This window comes from Centroberyx gerrardi, chromosome 24 (genome assembly GCF_048128805.1).
Source record: "Centroberyx gerrardi isolate f3 chromosome 24, fCenGer3.hap1.cur.20231027, whole genome shotgun sequence".
Classification (NCBI taxonomy): domain Eukaryota; kingdom Metazoa; phylum Chordata; class Actinopteri; order Beryciformes; family Berycidae; genus Centroberyx; species Centroberyx gerrardi.
Genome location: NC_136020.1, coordinates 13,690,677 through 13,703,929, shown reverse-complemented (window position 1 = coordinate 13,703,929; position 13,253 = coordinate 13,690,677). Strand labels below are relative to the sequence as shown.

Below are 13,253 nucleotides of genomic sequence, written 5' to 3'. Positions count from 1 at the left end.
TGTAATAAGAAACAAAACCTGAAGCTGCTCCAATGGCAGTGAATGGGACACCAAGCGCTGCATCAGTCCACAGAGTCCGCCTGCTGTACGCTGTCAGACATTGTGTCTTTAACACTGCAGATTCTGGTTTCTAGCTCTGGGGGAAAGTTGCTGACTCGGCTATAGGGGATAACAGGAGTTCTGTTTAATGGTGGATTTACATTCACATCTTCACTGAGCGTTACAGCAGAATAAGCTTAAATTCTGACATTGTCTGCATTATAAGCAGCCGAAAGTGAAAGATTTTAACTTTAAAAGAGGAATTTCAGCCATATCACTGAACATTTGAATCTCTTTCTACCTACTTATTTATTGCCTCTACTGCTTTAGATGGACTACTTGATTGTATTCATTTGAACCAAAAAAAAACCAATTCATTCAAGTTTTCATGCTGTTTTAATCTGATCTACAAAAAAATAGAGACTATAATGAAACTCAAACAGTAAGTAACCTTTAATATATCTCAAGTGCAAGTGCATTTCAAGTTGTGTAATTCATGTTGGATGAGGGGCCCCAGTCAGGCAGTCTGGTCTTTTGTGTGAAATGACCCTTTAATCATTTGATATTTCTATATGTCAGTCAGTTCATGGCTGCAGCTGCTCTTTGAAGTAAACCTTTTTTCTTTGTGCCTTAGTTGAAAGAATTTTGAGAATTTGCGGTTTGGTCTCAAAGTCATATGACCCAGTCAGCACCAAGGAGCCATTATAATAACAACACTGCAACTTCAGCAAGGAAGCAACCTCCATGTTGTAGCAGACAGAGCTTCTCCGATGAAAGATCACTAGAGTATTCCTCACAGTATGCATGCGGCTCAGTAGTGAGTTTATAGTGACCTTTTCATACTTTATGGAGTTGTTGTTCTTTCCTGCTGTTTCTGGGCTTCTCTGTGGTACTTTTTGACCTATTGCTGCGTGGTATTTTAAGATTTTGCAGTGATATTTGTATGGGATCCTTCTAAAATGTATTACAGGAATACTATAGTTCTTCCTCATAAGGGCTGCAGGATTCCTCCAGCCCAGTAAGAAAAAAAAAACTCTCGCAATAGTTTCCTTAATCTCCTCCTTCCCGAACAGCTCCGTCTGTGGCCGCAGAGGAAGCCAAGGAATCAGATAATGCTTTTTTCATTTAGTAATCCTTTGTAACTAAATACATGACGCTATTTCTCCAAAAGCATAGCGCAACCTGGCACACTTTCCGCTCTTTTCCCCCCCACTGCGTCGCCTGCGTATTTTGCGCAGCGGCATCACCAAGCGGAGCGCAAGCAAACCCGTTTTTACACTGCAAAAAAATACCCATCTTAACAAATAGTTTAGTCTGGTATCGAGTCTGCTGACTTTTCACAAAACGAGTGAAAAAAATAGTGCCAGTGAGATGAGGTGGAGTGAGATGAATTTCAATTCTTGAGGAGTTTTGTTGAATCTCGTGTCATTTTCTTAATACTACATGGATTGATCTGCTTATGATCTGCGTATTCTGCCTTGTTTCAAGATATTGACACAAGCAAACTGCATTGGAAACGAGTGGAATCCCCACTTAGCCCACTTTAAAGCAAAGCGAGATTTTAAGACTCAGACTCCGGACTAACTGAGCATTTTTTGCAGTGTCGGCAGCAGAACCACGTCATTCTGTCACACAACTCCCCTTTTTCCTCCCTGTTGGACCAACATCCACAGTTTAGGAACGAGGATAAAGATTTTGGATAAGGAGCAACAATCATGATGACCGGATTTCGGCTGAACTTGTCGCCGCTGAAGGAGCCGCTGGGCTTCATCAAACTGGTGGAGTGGGTAAGTTAAATGTGTGTGTGTACAATGTGTGTGTGTGTGTGTGTGTGTGTGTGTGTGTGTGTGTGTGTGTGTGTTTTATACATAGAGGACAGGGAGGGAGGTATTCAACCCTTTACTTGTTTTTTTTCTCTCCACTTTTTTCCCCAAGAAGCCGGCGATTTTCAGCACAATCCTTCACGAAAAATAACTAGGCCTACAGCAATCCTATAATTATTTTTTTTTTTAGAAGGATGCAACACAAACACCAGGAAAACTTGAAGATATTATGAAGCCAACATGGGTTAAAACTTAGGCTGTAGCACAGAGAATCCCAAAGTGATTAAAACTATCACAAAAACCCACTATTGAGCAGCAGAGGCACTTATAAGTCCCTATAGGAATATCATAGGGATATTATAGGAATATCATAGGAATATTAGAACAGATAGAGTAGAATAAAGCTCTTATAGCGGGATAGCAGGGAGGTAAAACATTTTCCTCTGTCAAATTTCCCCAGAAATGAGTCTTTTGGGTGTTGCCATAGCATTTGTTAACAATGGAGATGTCGAAATATTTAATCAACCCCATAAATGAAACTCTGCTTATTCACACATTTCTGGAAACTGCTTTGTATAGAGAGTTGATTCATCAGCTGTCCTGCATGGGGATTTTCAACCATCTGCAGCATGGGGTTTTTTTTTATATACAATAGCCTACGTATGCATTTTTAGACATTTGCAAGCATAAGTTCAACTCCAGTCAGTGATTACCACAAGGCAGACTAGCAACAATATAAGCAGTAGACAATTACATATCAATAATAGTGTTAATTTTCATGACAAGATCTATTTTCATGTAACTTGACATATGTCTGGTTCTGCTTACTCTATTACATCATATGATTTTGGATGCTAAAGATTGATTTTAGCTTATTTTAGGTGGGTAAACTCTGTTTCACAAATGGAAAAGTGAGTTTATAGGTGGGTTTGCCCTTGTTGGATAATCTGCCTGTTACTTTACAGTGTAGCTGGATCTGCTGCAGACTGGTTGTGTCAGTGTGGTCTCTACTGGCCTGCCCTTCAAATGTCAGAGACAGTTATAGATTAATGCATTTCTCACCAATTATTTACCCCTGAGTGACCATGCAGACGCTGTCTGTGCTAGAAACGCTGTGAAACTACTGATTTATATATTGATTTCTCATACGATCAACTCTTAAAAGACAGTGTCAATAATATCAGGTCACAGTGTGCTCCTCATAATGGATATGTAGGGTTTTGTTGTTGTTTATTTAACGCCCGTCCGTCATGAGAAAACATAATTTCTCGGGGAAAGCCCATTCATCAGCTCTGCTCTGCATAACTGGGTCAAAGGAATCCAGTGTGGGCCATGTAGCAGATAACTGAGTTACAGCTTCTCTCAGCTGCTCTCTTTCCCCACGGCACTCTTAATACACACACACACACACACACACATACACACACATACACACACACGCACACACAAACACAGATACAGAGACAGAGAGAGAGAGGAGAGAGAGCAGCAACACCAAGTCATCTGACTGAAGACAAGGCTGTGTGTTTGTGTGTGTGTGTGTGTGTGTGTGTGTGTGATTGTGTTGCTATTATGTAATACCTATTTAACCAGGCAAATTTTCTTGTTCTCAACAAAGTGCCTAGATGATACATGCGTTCACACACATAAACCTGGGATCTTCCTACATCCTCCAACACTTAGGGGTCCCAACCCATAGCTTAGTATATAGTGATGTAATTATAATTACTATAAAACATCATTTAGCAAATCTGTTTTCCCAGCAGGTCCTAGAATTTGAACCGGCAACCCAGTCTTAAGCAGCCTATGGATCCCTTCTGGGTCCCAAGCAATAGTTTAAGAAACACAGCCTTATATTATAATAACTGTAAAATATCACTATTAAAAAAGCCACTATTATATTTGTCTTACTTACTAGAGCCAACCAAATATCCAGCCAACTAAAGACACTGGAAAAACTCTTCCTTAGAGACTGACTTCCACTGAATACTTCAAAAGTTCGGATGTCCGTGCGGCTGTTATTGCTCTTATATTTTTTAACCCCGTTGTCTCGAAGGTCGCAACTCGATTATCTCCTTATCTCCAGATATTAACCTTTGTTTTCTCGTGATCGCAATTTAATTATCTCCTTATCAAGAGATAACAAAAACGGTCTCTCTTGAGATGACGACTTATAGGCCACAACCTGCTGTGATGATGTCACACTTCAGGATCAAGCTCTTTATCAGAAAGTAGGTCGACGGCCCTCTGAGCTTCTTGCTGTTCGCTTTCAAAGTAATCCTCCGATTTTTCAAGGTTTTGTAATCTCAATTTCAAGTATCTGTAATCAGAATACATTATATTTTAGAGAAGGTCATGGGATGCAGATGTTAGTCAGATGTGAATGTTGTAACTGCATGAATGTGATCTTATGTAGTTCAATGGGTGGAGCATTAACATGGCCAAAGTTAGGAGTTCAATTTCCACTTGGGACACCCTCACTAAAAAAACAAAATATATGCACTCACAGGAAGGTAAGGTAATGATGTAAGGTACTTTGGATTGAAGCATCTACTAATTGCTATCTGAAGTACTGAATATGAAGCATGGCATGGCTAAAAAAGGGCATGCATGCTCAGCAAACCCTCCCTAACTAAATAAAGGTTAAAATAATGCTTACAGGCAGCAGCAGTGTGTGTGTGTGTGTGTGTGTGTGTGTGTGTGTGTGTGTGTGTGTGTGTGTGTGTGTGTGTGTGTTTAGTCCATGCTGGCTGTTATAGTTGGCCATGCTGTGACTCCATAACCTCGTAGTGGGAGTGTGACACAGACAGCGAAACAGGAATGTGCGAGAAGTACCTCGCTGTGGTGTGTGTGTGTGTGTGTGTGTGTGTGTGTGTGTGTGTAGCTAGAAAAACAGGAAGTGGCAGCTAGTGACATCTGGAGAAACATCTGGAGAGAGGCCTCGAGGTGTGTGTGTGTGTGTGTGTGTGTGTGTGAGGCTCTTGTGGTGTACAGCGGAGGGCAGCAGCAGTTGAGCTGTTCTGTAGTAAGCATTATTCAGGCGTAACTTTTCTCTCTTCATGTGTGAGTAAGTGTGACACGGCTGTGCTGATCAAACAGAATTTAAGGAGTCGGTTAGATGCGTTTCTCCGGTAGAAATGCCGTCGTTTTGGTGTTTGGTGCGACGTTTGGGTCTGAATCAGGATCATAACCTTTGTCACATGATGTCATCCACTTCCCGTCATCCTCCACTGCGTGCTGTCTCCTAAAACGGAAATGCCTTAATACTATTTAAAGTGTTAATCCACGTAATCTGCGTTCTCTTGACATCTTCGGTGCTAAACGATCACCTGTCAATCAAACAGTGTGTCTTTTTTCTGTTGATGAAGTCTGACTTTCTGTAGGTGGCACTCTGTTCTTCTATTTCTCCCAAACATCACATTTATCACTTCCTTCCTTTTTCCCGGGAAAGTCCTACCTGGCACCGGGTGTTTGGAACAGCAAATGTAAAAGCTTTCATGAGCTGAGCATAGATTGAATCAGTGCTGTGTGATAAAAAATCGTCAATAAACTAGCAAAAGTATCTCTAGAGAATGTCACAGACTGTTCTGGTCTGGTCTTTGGCTGCAAAGCTTTGAATTAGCGCTGTAGCACAGTTGTCTGTCATGCTGGCAGGCTCAGGACTGCTGGTATTAAGTCTGGGCAGAGAGCCTGAAGCTGCAGCTATGACTAGAATGCATGACAACTGTAACTGTAACACTTGTTGATTACGCATTTCTAGGGGAAAAAAAAATCTCTCTTTGCGGTGTATTGTAACTTGAAGTGCATCTTTTCACCCCAAGTCATCAAGTCACATACCCAGTGAATTATGTGCAAGAAGTACCGGTGTTTATCCTGTGGCATAGGAGCTACACAGCATTTTGCCTGTCTGTCTTTGCTGCACAAAGACAGTTTGAAGGCTAAGCTTCATCGCAGCCGCCCTGACCAGAAGAATTCAGTTTGCATTGGTTTTAAGGAGAGTATTAGTGTCACATGGCCTGCATGCTGAATCAGATGCCTTTGCGCCCCAGCAGGAAAGAATTCCAAAGCTGAATTAGTGAATATGTAAGTCATATTTTCATAAGGAAGAATGTCGAGAATGTTCATTCATGTCGGATGTTTCCATTTTGAAAATAAAAATAAGTTGACTGATGTCCATTGCTCAGTATTAACATCCTTGAAAATGTTTGTATTTTGTAAGCAAAGGACTCAAGAAAACTTGAATGATATTCAGTTGCGAGTCTTATGTTCAGCTGTTTGTAAGAGAAAAAGTCATGTGATGGTCAGTTGACCCCTCAGGCCCCTTGCTGCTATATAAGCCTATTCGTGGAGAACCTGAATTTGTCCTTTGGTTATGCTGTGTTTTCAAAATATCTGGTCCAATAAGACATGTATGATGTGTCACAAAATAATATTGTCTTTTCTAATCAGTTATTTGTTTCATTGAGAGATTGTCATGTCCCACAGTAATCTAATTGTGCAGTTTATATGAGGATCACAATGGAAATAAGTTGCGAACGTTTATTTTGCTATCCTGATAGTTTAGAATAATATATTCTCGTTGGCATATGTTGGTATATTGTATTTTAATTTACCAATCAGTCAGTCAGTCAGTCAGTCAGTCAATAAGTATATTAATGAAATCTGTTATGTTTCTAAGTCAGACATTCTCTACTGATCGTTTCTACTGATCATTTAAAGCTGCTCTTTTTTCCTCTCCCTCTCTCTCTCTCTCTCTCTCTCTCTCTCTCTCTCTCTCTCTCTAAACAGCTCACGGCCATATTTGCTTTTGGAAGCTGCGGCGGATTCTCAGGGAGGAACATCATATCTCTCTTCTGCGGCGATGGGAGGAACGAGACCCTCAACGCCTCCTTTCACTACCCATTTAGGTGAGAGTCCCGACACAGTCTATAGTTAACTGATCTATTTGAAATGTGTATATATGAGCCAACGCTGATTTCATTTGATGGGCATTGACTGATGTCTGAAAAACAAGAGTAAAAGATTATTTTGACCTGATATAAGTACCAAATAAGAAGAAAGAATAGGACAACATGACAGCGATGAAGTGTAATTTCAGCACAGTATTTAAAGTTATTCTTAATAAATCAGTTCCTTTTTTGGTTTTAATATCTGCTAAGACTGACTGTAACACTTCTTAGCAGTCATGCCTTCCCACTAAGCCAAACATCACTTTTAACCTTCCCTGCATGTTGTGTTGTGTCCAGGTTAAGCCAGGTGGCGCTGGTGGAGGGAAACGCCACGTTCTGTAACCACTCCGTTTCCACGACGCACCTGGTGGGAGACTCGGCCTCCTCGGCGGAGTTCTTCGTCGGTGTCGCCATCGTCTGCTTCCTGTACAGCATGGTGGCTCTGCTGGTCTATCTGGGCTACATGCACGTCTACAAGGACTCCGACTTCGGACCCATGTTTGTGAGTATCTGTCTTACAAATGCGCCTCTCTCTGTGTGTTCCAGGGTCAGGGCCATTCAGGAGTTGAAGTGAGAATGCATGGTAAATTCCTATTCAATTCCTGGAGTTGGAATTGGAATTGGAATGTCACCTCTAAGGAAACATAATTTGATTTGAATTGGAATAACAGGAAACATAATTGAATTCCATTAAATTCCATGAAATTCCACTTCTAAGAGAGTTTGTATTGACTTGCTAAACATTAGAAATCAAATATTATGAATCAAATAAAAGACAGTTACACAAATCAAATACATTTAATCATAATGTATGTATTACGATTACATGTTATGCATCAAATACCAGCTGAAAGGTTCCTTCAACATTTTATGATATTCAGTATTGATAATATATAACACTACATATAATCTCAGATATGTGGTAAGAAAAAGCAAAAAAACATGGAATTTCACTGAAACATAACATTTTTCAACAATATTTTTGAATCCGAGCCCAACCCAATTCAGAGCAATTAAGTGAGAAGTTCAGCCCAGGCTGGCCTGAGCCCATCAGAGCCAATTGGGTCTAATCAGGTCTCATTTGTTTTGGGCATAAATGTTCAGCAATACTGCAGCTAGACAATTGAGTTTTCTAATTATGGGACTATAATGTCCTTTCCCATCCAGGACTTTGTGGGCTGACATACTAAAATCTATAACCTGGGGCTTCCTGAAACATTTTTAAATGGATAATAAACTACAGCGCTATTAAACTGCTAATAAACGACTTCTGGCTTTAACGTCCTGGTCACATTTTCGGCCTGTCCTTGTTCTTGCCTGCAGGACTTTGTGGTGACGGCGGTGCTGGCCTTCCTGTGGCTGGTGTGCTCGTCGGCCTGGGCCAAGGGCCTGCAGAACGTGAAGGACGCCACGGACAGCGAGGGCATCGGCGCCACGCTGGCCCTCTGCAAGGAGAGCAACGTCACCTGCCAGGTCACCGAGTTCGCCAACATGCGCACCCTCAACATCTCCGTGGTGAGAAGACATGCAGGGACGACATCTGAAAAAAGTGTCACTTCTATTGTACTTACAAAATGATTGTTGGCATGCAAGCAAAACTCATAGTTTACAGTTTACAGCTATCTTAAGATCTTTGTTTAGAAATGAGGGACATTCCTAAGGAAGAAGTCAGCTATTCCCAGCAAACATTTCAACGTTGAATAGATGTTGATAGGACGGCCTGCACCAACATTGAAAACCTGAAATTTAGCATCAAAATAAAAGTTAAGACAAATACTACCTGCTTCATTTTGTAAAATCAGGACATAAATATTTTTTTGATATCAGTTCAAAACGGTTTCCAAAGCTGTTTTAGTGTGATTTTTTTCTGTGCCATAATAAGATATTGTGAAAATTGTGGGCTCATTTGGGTGCTGAACTTTATTCACATATAATAACAATAAATGTAAAATGCTTGCTGGATCACTGCTGGTCCTGAAAAAGTCTCAAAATCATACAGTCTAAATGCAATTCAGTTCAATATAGCGTTTTAAGACTTACATTCAGTTTTAGAGGTGTTCAAAATGTGGTTTCCTGATTTCTCTGGTGAGAAATCGGCCTATTTTCTGATAGCTCTGTGGTTTTCATATTCATGCTTATTTCACTTTTCATCAAACGGGTTTTATATTTTGTTGTAACTGGCATCAGAAGGCTCTTAAAAAGTCTTCAGTTTAACTTGATGAAACCTGCAGACACTTTGTTACAGTTGATTGATAAATTTCAGGTAAGAATGAAACCTATCAAACACAAACCATCGTCTAGAGGGTGATCAAATTTCACAGTAGTATGTACATTATGAGAAAATCCTCCATTATTATTGAGTAATTGTTTTCCAGTGTCATTGAACTTGAGGTTTTCTCTCTCTCCGTCTCCCAGGTGTTTGGCTACCTCAACATGTTTGTGTGGGCGGGCAACGCCTGGTTCGTGTACAAGGAGACGCGCTGGCACTCTCAGAAATACTCTTCCCAAGCCGGATCTGGAAGGCAACAGGTCCCTGCACCCATCTGACATGTAACACACACACACACACACACACACACACATAGAGGAACAGATGCACACACGCTGACAGACAAACACACACAGAAATTGACATGCACACACCATACACACAGGCAAACAGACATACTATGAGCACACACACACGCACACACACACACACACATACCTATGGCCTGTGAAGATGAAGGACAGACAACATGTAGAATGAAGGAGAATTTGTTAGATGGTCAATATGAAAACCTGTTGTGTCTTATTGGATTTGGACCTTATCAATATAGTAGCAGCCATTGTAGAAGTTTCCCACCACTCCACATGCATTTACAGTATCTTACATTAGCACTACAGCAGACACTGCAGCCTATTTGGTTACGCAGAACTGAATTGGCATATTGTAACTCAAAACCACTGGCTGTCATATCATCCCTTGCACTTTCATGGCATGGTTGAACTGAGAAATGCAAATTTTCCAAACAAAATTCTGCTGAAAAGGGCTAAGCAACTCTGCAGCAGTAATGTTCTGCTGAGAAGAAAGTAGGACTGTTTTTTTTTTTACCTGTGCCTTATTTACAGTAGCGACACCAATGCAATTAGCATGCCAAAGCCTTTATACATGCCTTCTCACATGAATCCTTAGTATGTTTTGTTATGCTTTAGTAGGCAGATAGATGCACAGACAATGAACCAGTGTCTTGGCTATCATAACTGAGGCTTTACAGCAGCATTGGAGGCTCAAGCCTTCTCTATCCATTGCCTTGTTTTGCCTTTTGAGGCCGGATTTCTTATGCTTTATTTAGGTATTGATGAATGTACGGTACTTTGGCTTCACCTCTTTGGTTTTCTGACACGACACACACGAAAGGAAACGAGATTTAAACTTTTTGATCAAGACTTTCAGGGTGAAAAAAAAGGGGTAACACTTTGAAGTGCACTGTGAGGCATCATAAATTCATTATAAGCGCGTTATGACCACTCATTGTAATGTATTATGACATATATTGTATACATTTAGTATGACTGGGCTGTGATACTGAGCTATGCAGTTGCCTCTTACTGTATTCAACCTGTTGAGTATTTGCACACAGTGTGTATTTTTAGCATTTTACACTGAATGTACAAAATATTAGGAACACTTACTCTTTTCATGAACTACAGTGATGAGGGGGATCCAGGTAAAAGCCATTATCCCTTATTGATTTCCCTTATTAAAGCTATACCAATCACAAAGGAGGAGATGTAGATAAAGAGAAGCAGACGAGTTAGAGAAAGATTTTTAAGCTTTGAGGCAGTTGAGATGTGGATTGTCCAAAAGGGACTGCAACTCAATATCAGGAAGATGTGATTAATATTTTGTACAATCAGTGTATATCATGTTCAACAAGTATAATACGCTCATATTGTGCTAAATATGCAAATTATGTCGTTCAGTGTGAGTGTAACCCCAAAAAGAATACTTGAGCTCTTACAAAACTTGTCTGTGACACCAAATTGGCCACTTAGCCTAATTAGTTCAGGAAATCTTGCTGTGCTTTTGCACCCAAAGTATGAAATGCTTCAGGTGCTCAGAGTCTCCAGGCTTTGATTTATTTAGTTTCTACCAAGGTACCAGTGGAAGGTGAAATCCTTCCTAAATTCCGTCCTTTTTAAAAAAAAAAAACTTTTCTGTTGTTATTGTGTTGATAGTTGTTGTGATTTCATCCTTACTTTTTAATTTTAGTTTCTTTCCATCACTTAATTGCCATGACTGTTAAACAGAAGCAATATTGTTGAAGCAGTACTTTTTTTTTATCTTCCCTGTTTAAACTTTGTGAGTATCTCAACATGTGATGTTAAATGAATTATTTCGTTACGGTCATTGTTTGTACAAGTCACTCTAGTTTTCCTTAGATTTTTTTTTTTTTTTTTTTTTTTTTTTAAGCCATCTTCATGAGACACAGTGAGCTGGCATTGTGTCACTTTTGTTTCTTTTATTTTTCATTTCTAAGAGTGATATAGACCGTTATTTTGAATGATTGCTGATTTTTTTTCTTGTTTTTTTTGTCTATTGCCTTTGATATAGTAAAAAGTTAACTTGGATTGTGTTGTGTGTCCAAGGACAAAGTTAAACAAATAAATGAATGTGTGTGGTGTACTGGTTATGCCTCTGCACTCTTGTAATCATCATTCAACCAGCTATAGCTTTGTCAATGATTCCTATGCATTTAACCTGCCAAACTGTCTTATTCAAGAGAAGGACATACATCCACTCTGTAACAAGCAGAATTTGATGTTCTTTCCTTTTTTTCAATAAAAATGAATGATTTTTACATTGGTCTCTGTAGTGGATGTGTGTGTGTTTGTGTGTGGTTCTCTGTGTGGATGTAACTAGGTATAATTCTCAGCTGGTGACACTTTCTAAGTGCAGAAGTGAGGAAATGGAGGATTTTGTGATGCAGCAGAATTAGTTAAATTAGTTAGGCACTGAACCTCCAACTGCTCAGCAACCCACAGTGGAAAACCCTCCCACTGCAAATACTTCTCCAAGCCGTTTCTGTTAAAGAATGCACTCGTAGTCAACCTGCCTGGTTAAATAAGGGTTAAGACTAAGACTTCATGAGCGAGCACAGGGTCGGATGTACAATCCCTCATGCCGAAGCCCCGGATGTATGACTCAGCGTACAAAATATTAAGAAACAACTTCCTAATATTCAGTTGCAACCCATTTCACACAATCTACACCTTAAATAAGTATGCAAAAAACAAAAAGCAGTTACAAAGTGCTCCACAAAACAGAAGAGCAGCAGCAAAATAAAATGTTTAATGGTTAACAGAAATAAAAAGGAGTCTGATAGACAATAATATCAGTGGAAAGTAAATATAAAAAGATGAGTTTTGAGATGTTTAAAATACTCATCTGTTTGCTGATCTTACACTTAGACGGAGTTGTATCAAGGCTTAAAAATCTCTCTCTCACCTGTGTCCATTATTTCCAGCTTCCCTTCATAACTGAAATGGATTTAATAGGTGAACTCAAGAAGCAATGATAGCTTTCCTCTAGATTCACCTGGTCAGCCTATTTCATGATAAGAAACAACAGGCCTAATTTTTTTGTACACTGCAGAATAAGCGGCTACTTTAAATTCTTCCTCGGCGTTAGAGAGGAAAAAAGGGGCGAGTGCAGCAGGAGAGGAGGTGGAGATGCGTCTGTGACCCAAAACAATTATTACGACTCCAGGAGAGACAGACAAAATAGAGTGTCTTCTGTTTCGGTCTATCCTGTGACCTCAATGATGGCTGTTTGTCTGGGGAACAAACACAACATTGTGGTCGAGTCACCCTGTGTGTGTGTGTGTGTGTGTGTGTGTGTGTGTGTGTGTGAGGGAGAGGGAGAGAGAGAGAGGAGGGACAACAGAAAGAAAAGAGAGTAGGAAAATGTGCTTGTGTGTTGTACTGTATGTATCTGAGAGAGAAAGAAAGAAAGCTGGCGTGTGTGTGTGTGTGTGTGTGTGTATGTGTGTGTGCATGCATCTACACATAAGCATATAAATAAACAAGCGTTTGTGAGCTTGTGTGTGTGTGTGTGTGTGTGTGTGGTTTTGACCTGATTTGACACATTACACTACACTAATCAAGGTCATTTCCTTGCCCTCATTTAAAGCTCTTTTTTCCTCACTCTCTCTCTCTCTCCCTCTCTCTCTCTCTCTCTCTCTCTCCCTCTCTCTCTCTCTCTCTCTCTCTCTCTCTCTCCTCTCTCTCCCTCTGATTCAGCTAAAATCACCACCTCATGCTGTGTCATGTGGTCATTGGTACTGTATGCAGAAGATGCTTCAGTTCAGTTTAATTGAGTTTTTATTAGACAGTGATTGATTTGCAACAATGTTGAGCATTTGTTTGAGTGTGTGTGTGTGTGTGTGTGTGTGTGTGT

General features: G+C 40.1%; 1 protein-coding gene across 1 annotated transcript; it reads left to right on the top strand.

Annotated features, from left to right (window-relative positions):
- The first annotated feature begins 1,701 nt into the window (after nucleotides 1-1,701).
- sypl1 (synaptophysin-like 1) lies at nucleotides 1,702-11,655 on the top strand. Its single transcript, XM_071903183.2, has 5 exons — nucleotides 1,702-1,826; nucleotides 6,651-6,769; nucleotides 7,109-7,313; nucleotides 8,135-8,326; nucleotides 9,227-11,655. The coding sequence occupies exons 1-5, from the start codon at nucleotides 1,755-1,757 to the stop codon at nucleotides 9,356-9,358; spliced, it is 720 nt and encodes a 239-aa protein (XP_071759284.1). The 5' UTR covers nucleotides 1,702-1,754; the 3' UTR covers nucleotides 9,359-11,655.
- The last annotated feature ends 1,598 nt before the right edge of the window (nucleotides 11,656-13,253 follow it).

Bases quoted from the DNA above. Each gene is read 5' to 3' on its own strand.
- sypl1 (XM_071903183.2), top strand. From the start codon at position 1,755: ATGATGACCGGATTTCGGCTGAACTTGTCGCCGCTGAAGGAGCCGCTG. The intron at 6,770-7,108 runs GTGAGAGTCCCG...TGTTGTGTCCAG, and splicing joins TCCTTTCACTACCCATTTAG to GTTAAGCCAGGTGGCGCTGG. The intron at 7,314-8,134 runs GTGAGTATCTGT...TCTTGCCTGCAG, and splicing joins CCGACTTCGGACCCATGTTT to GACTTTGTGGTGACGGCGGT.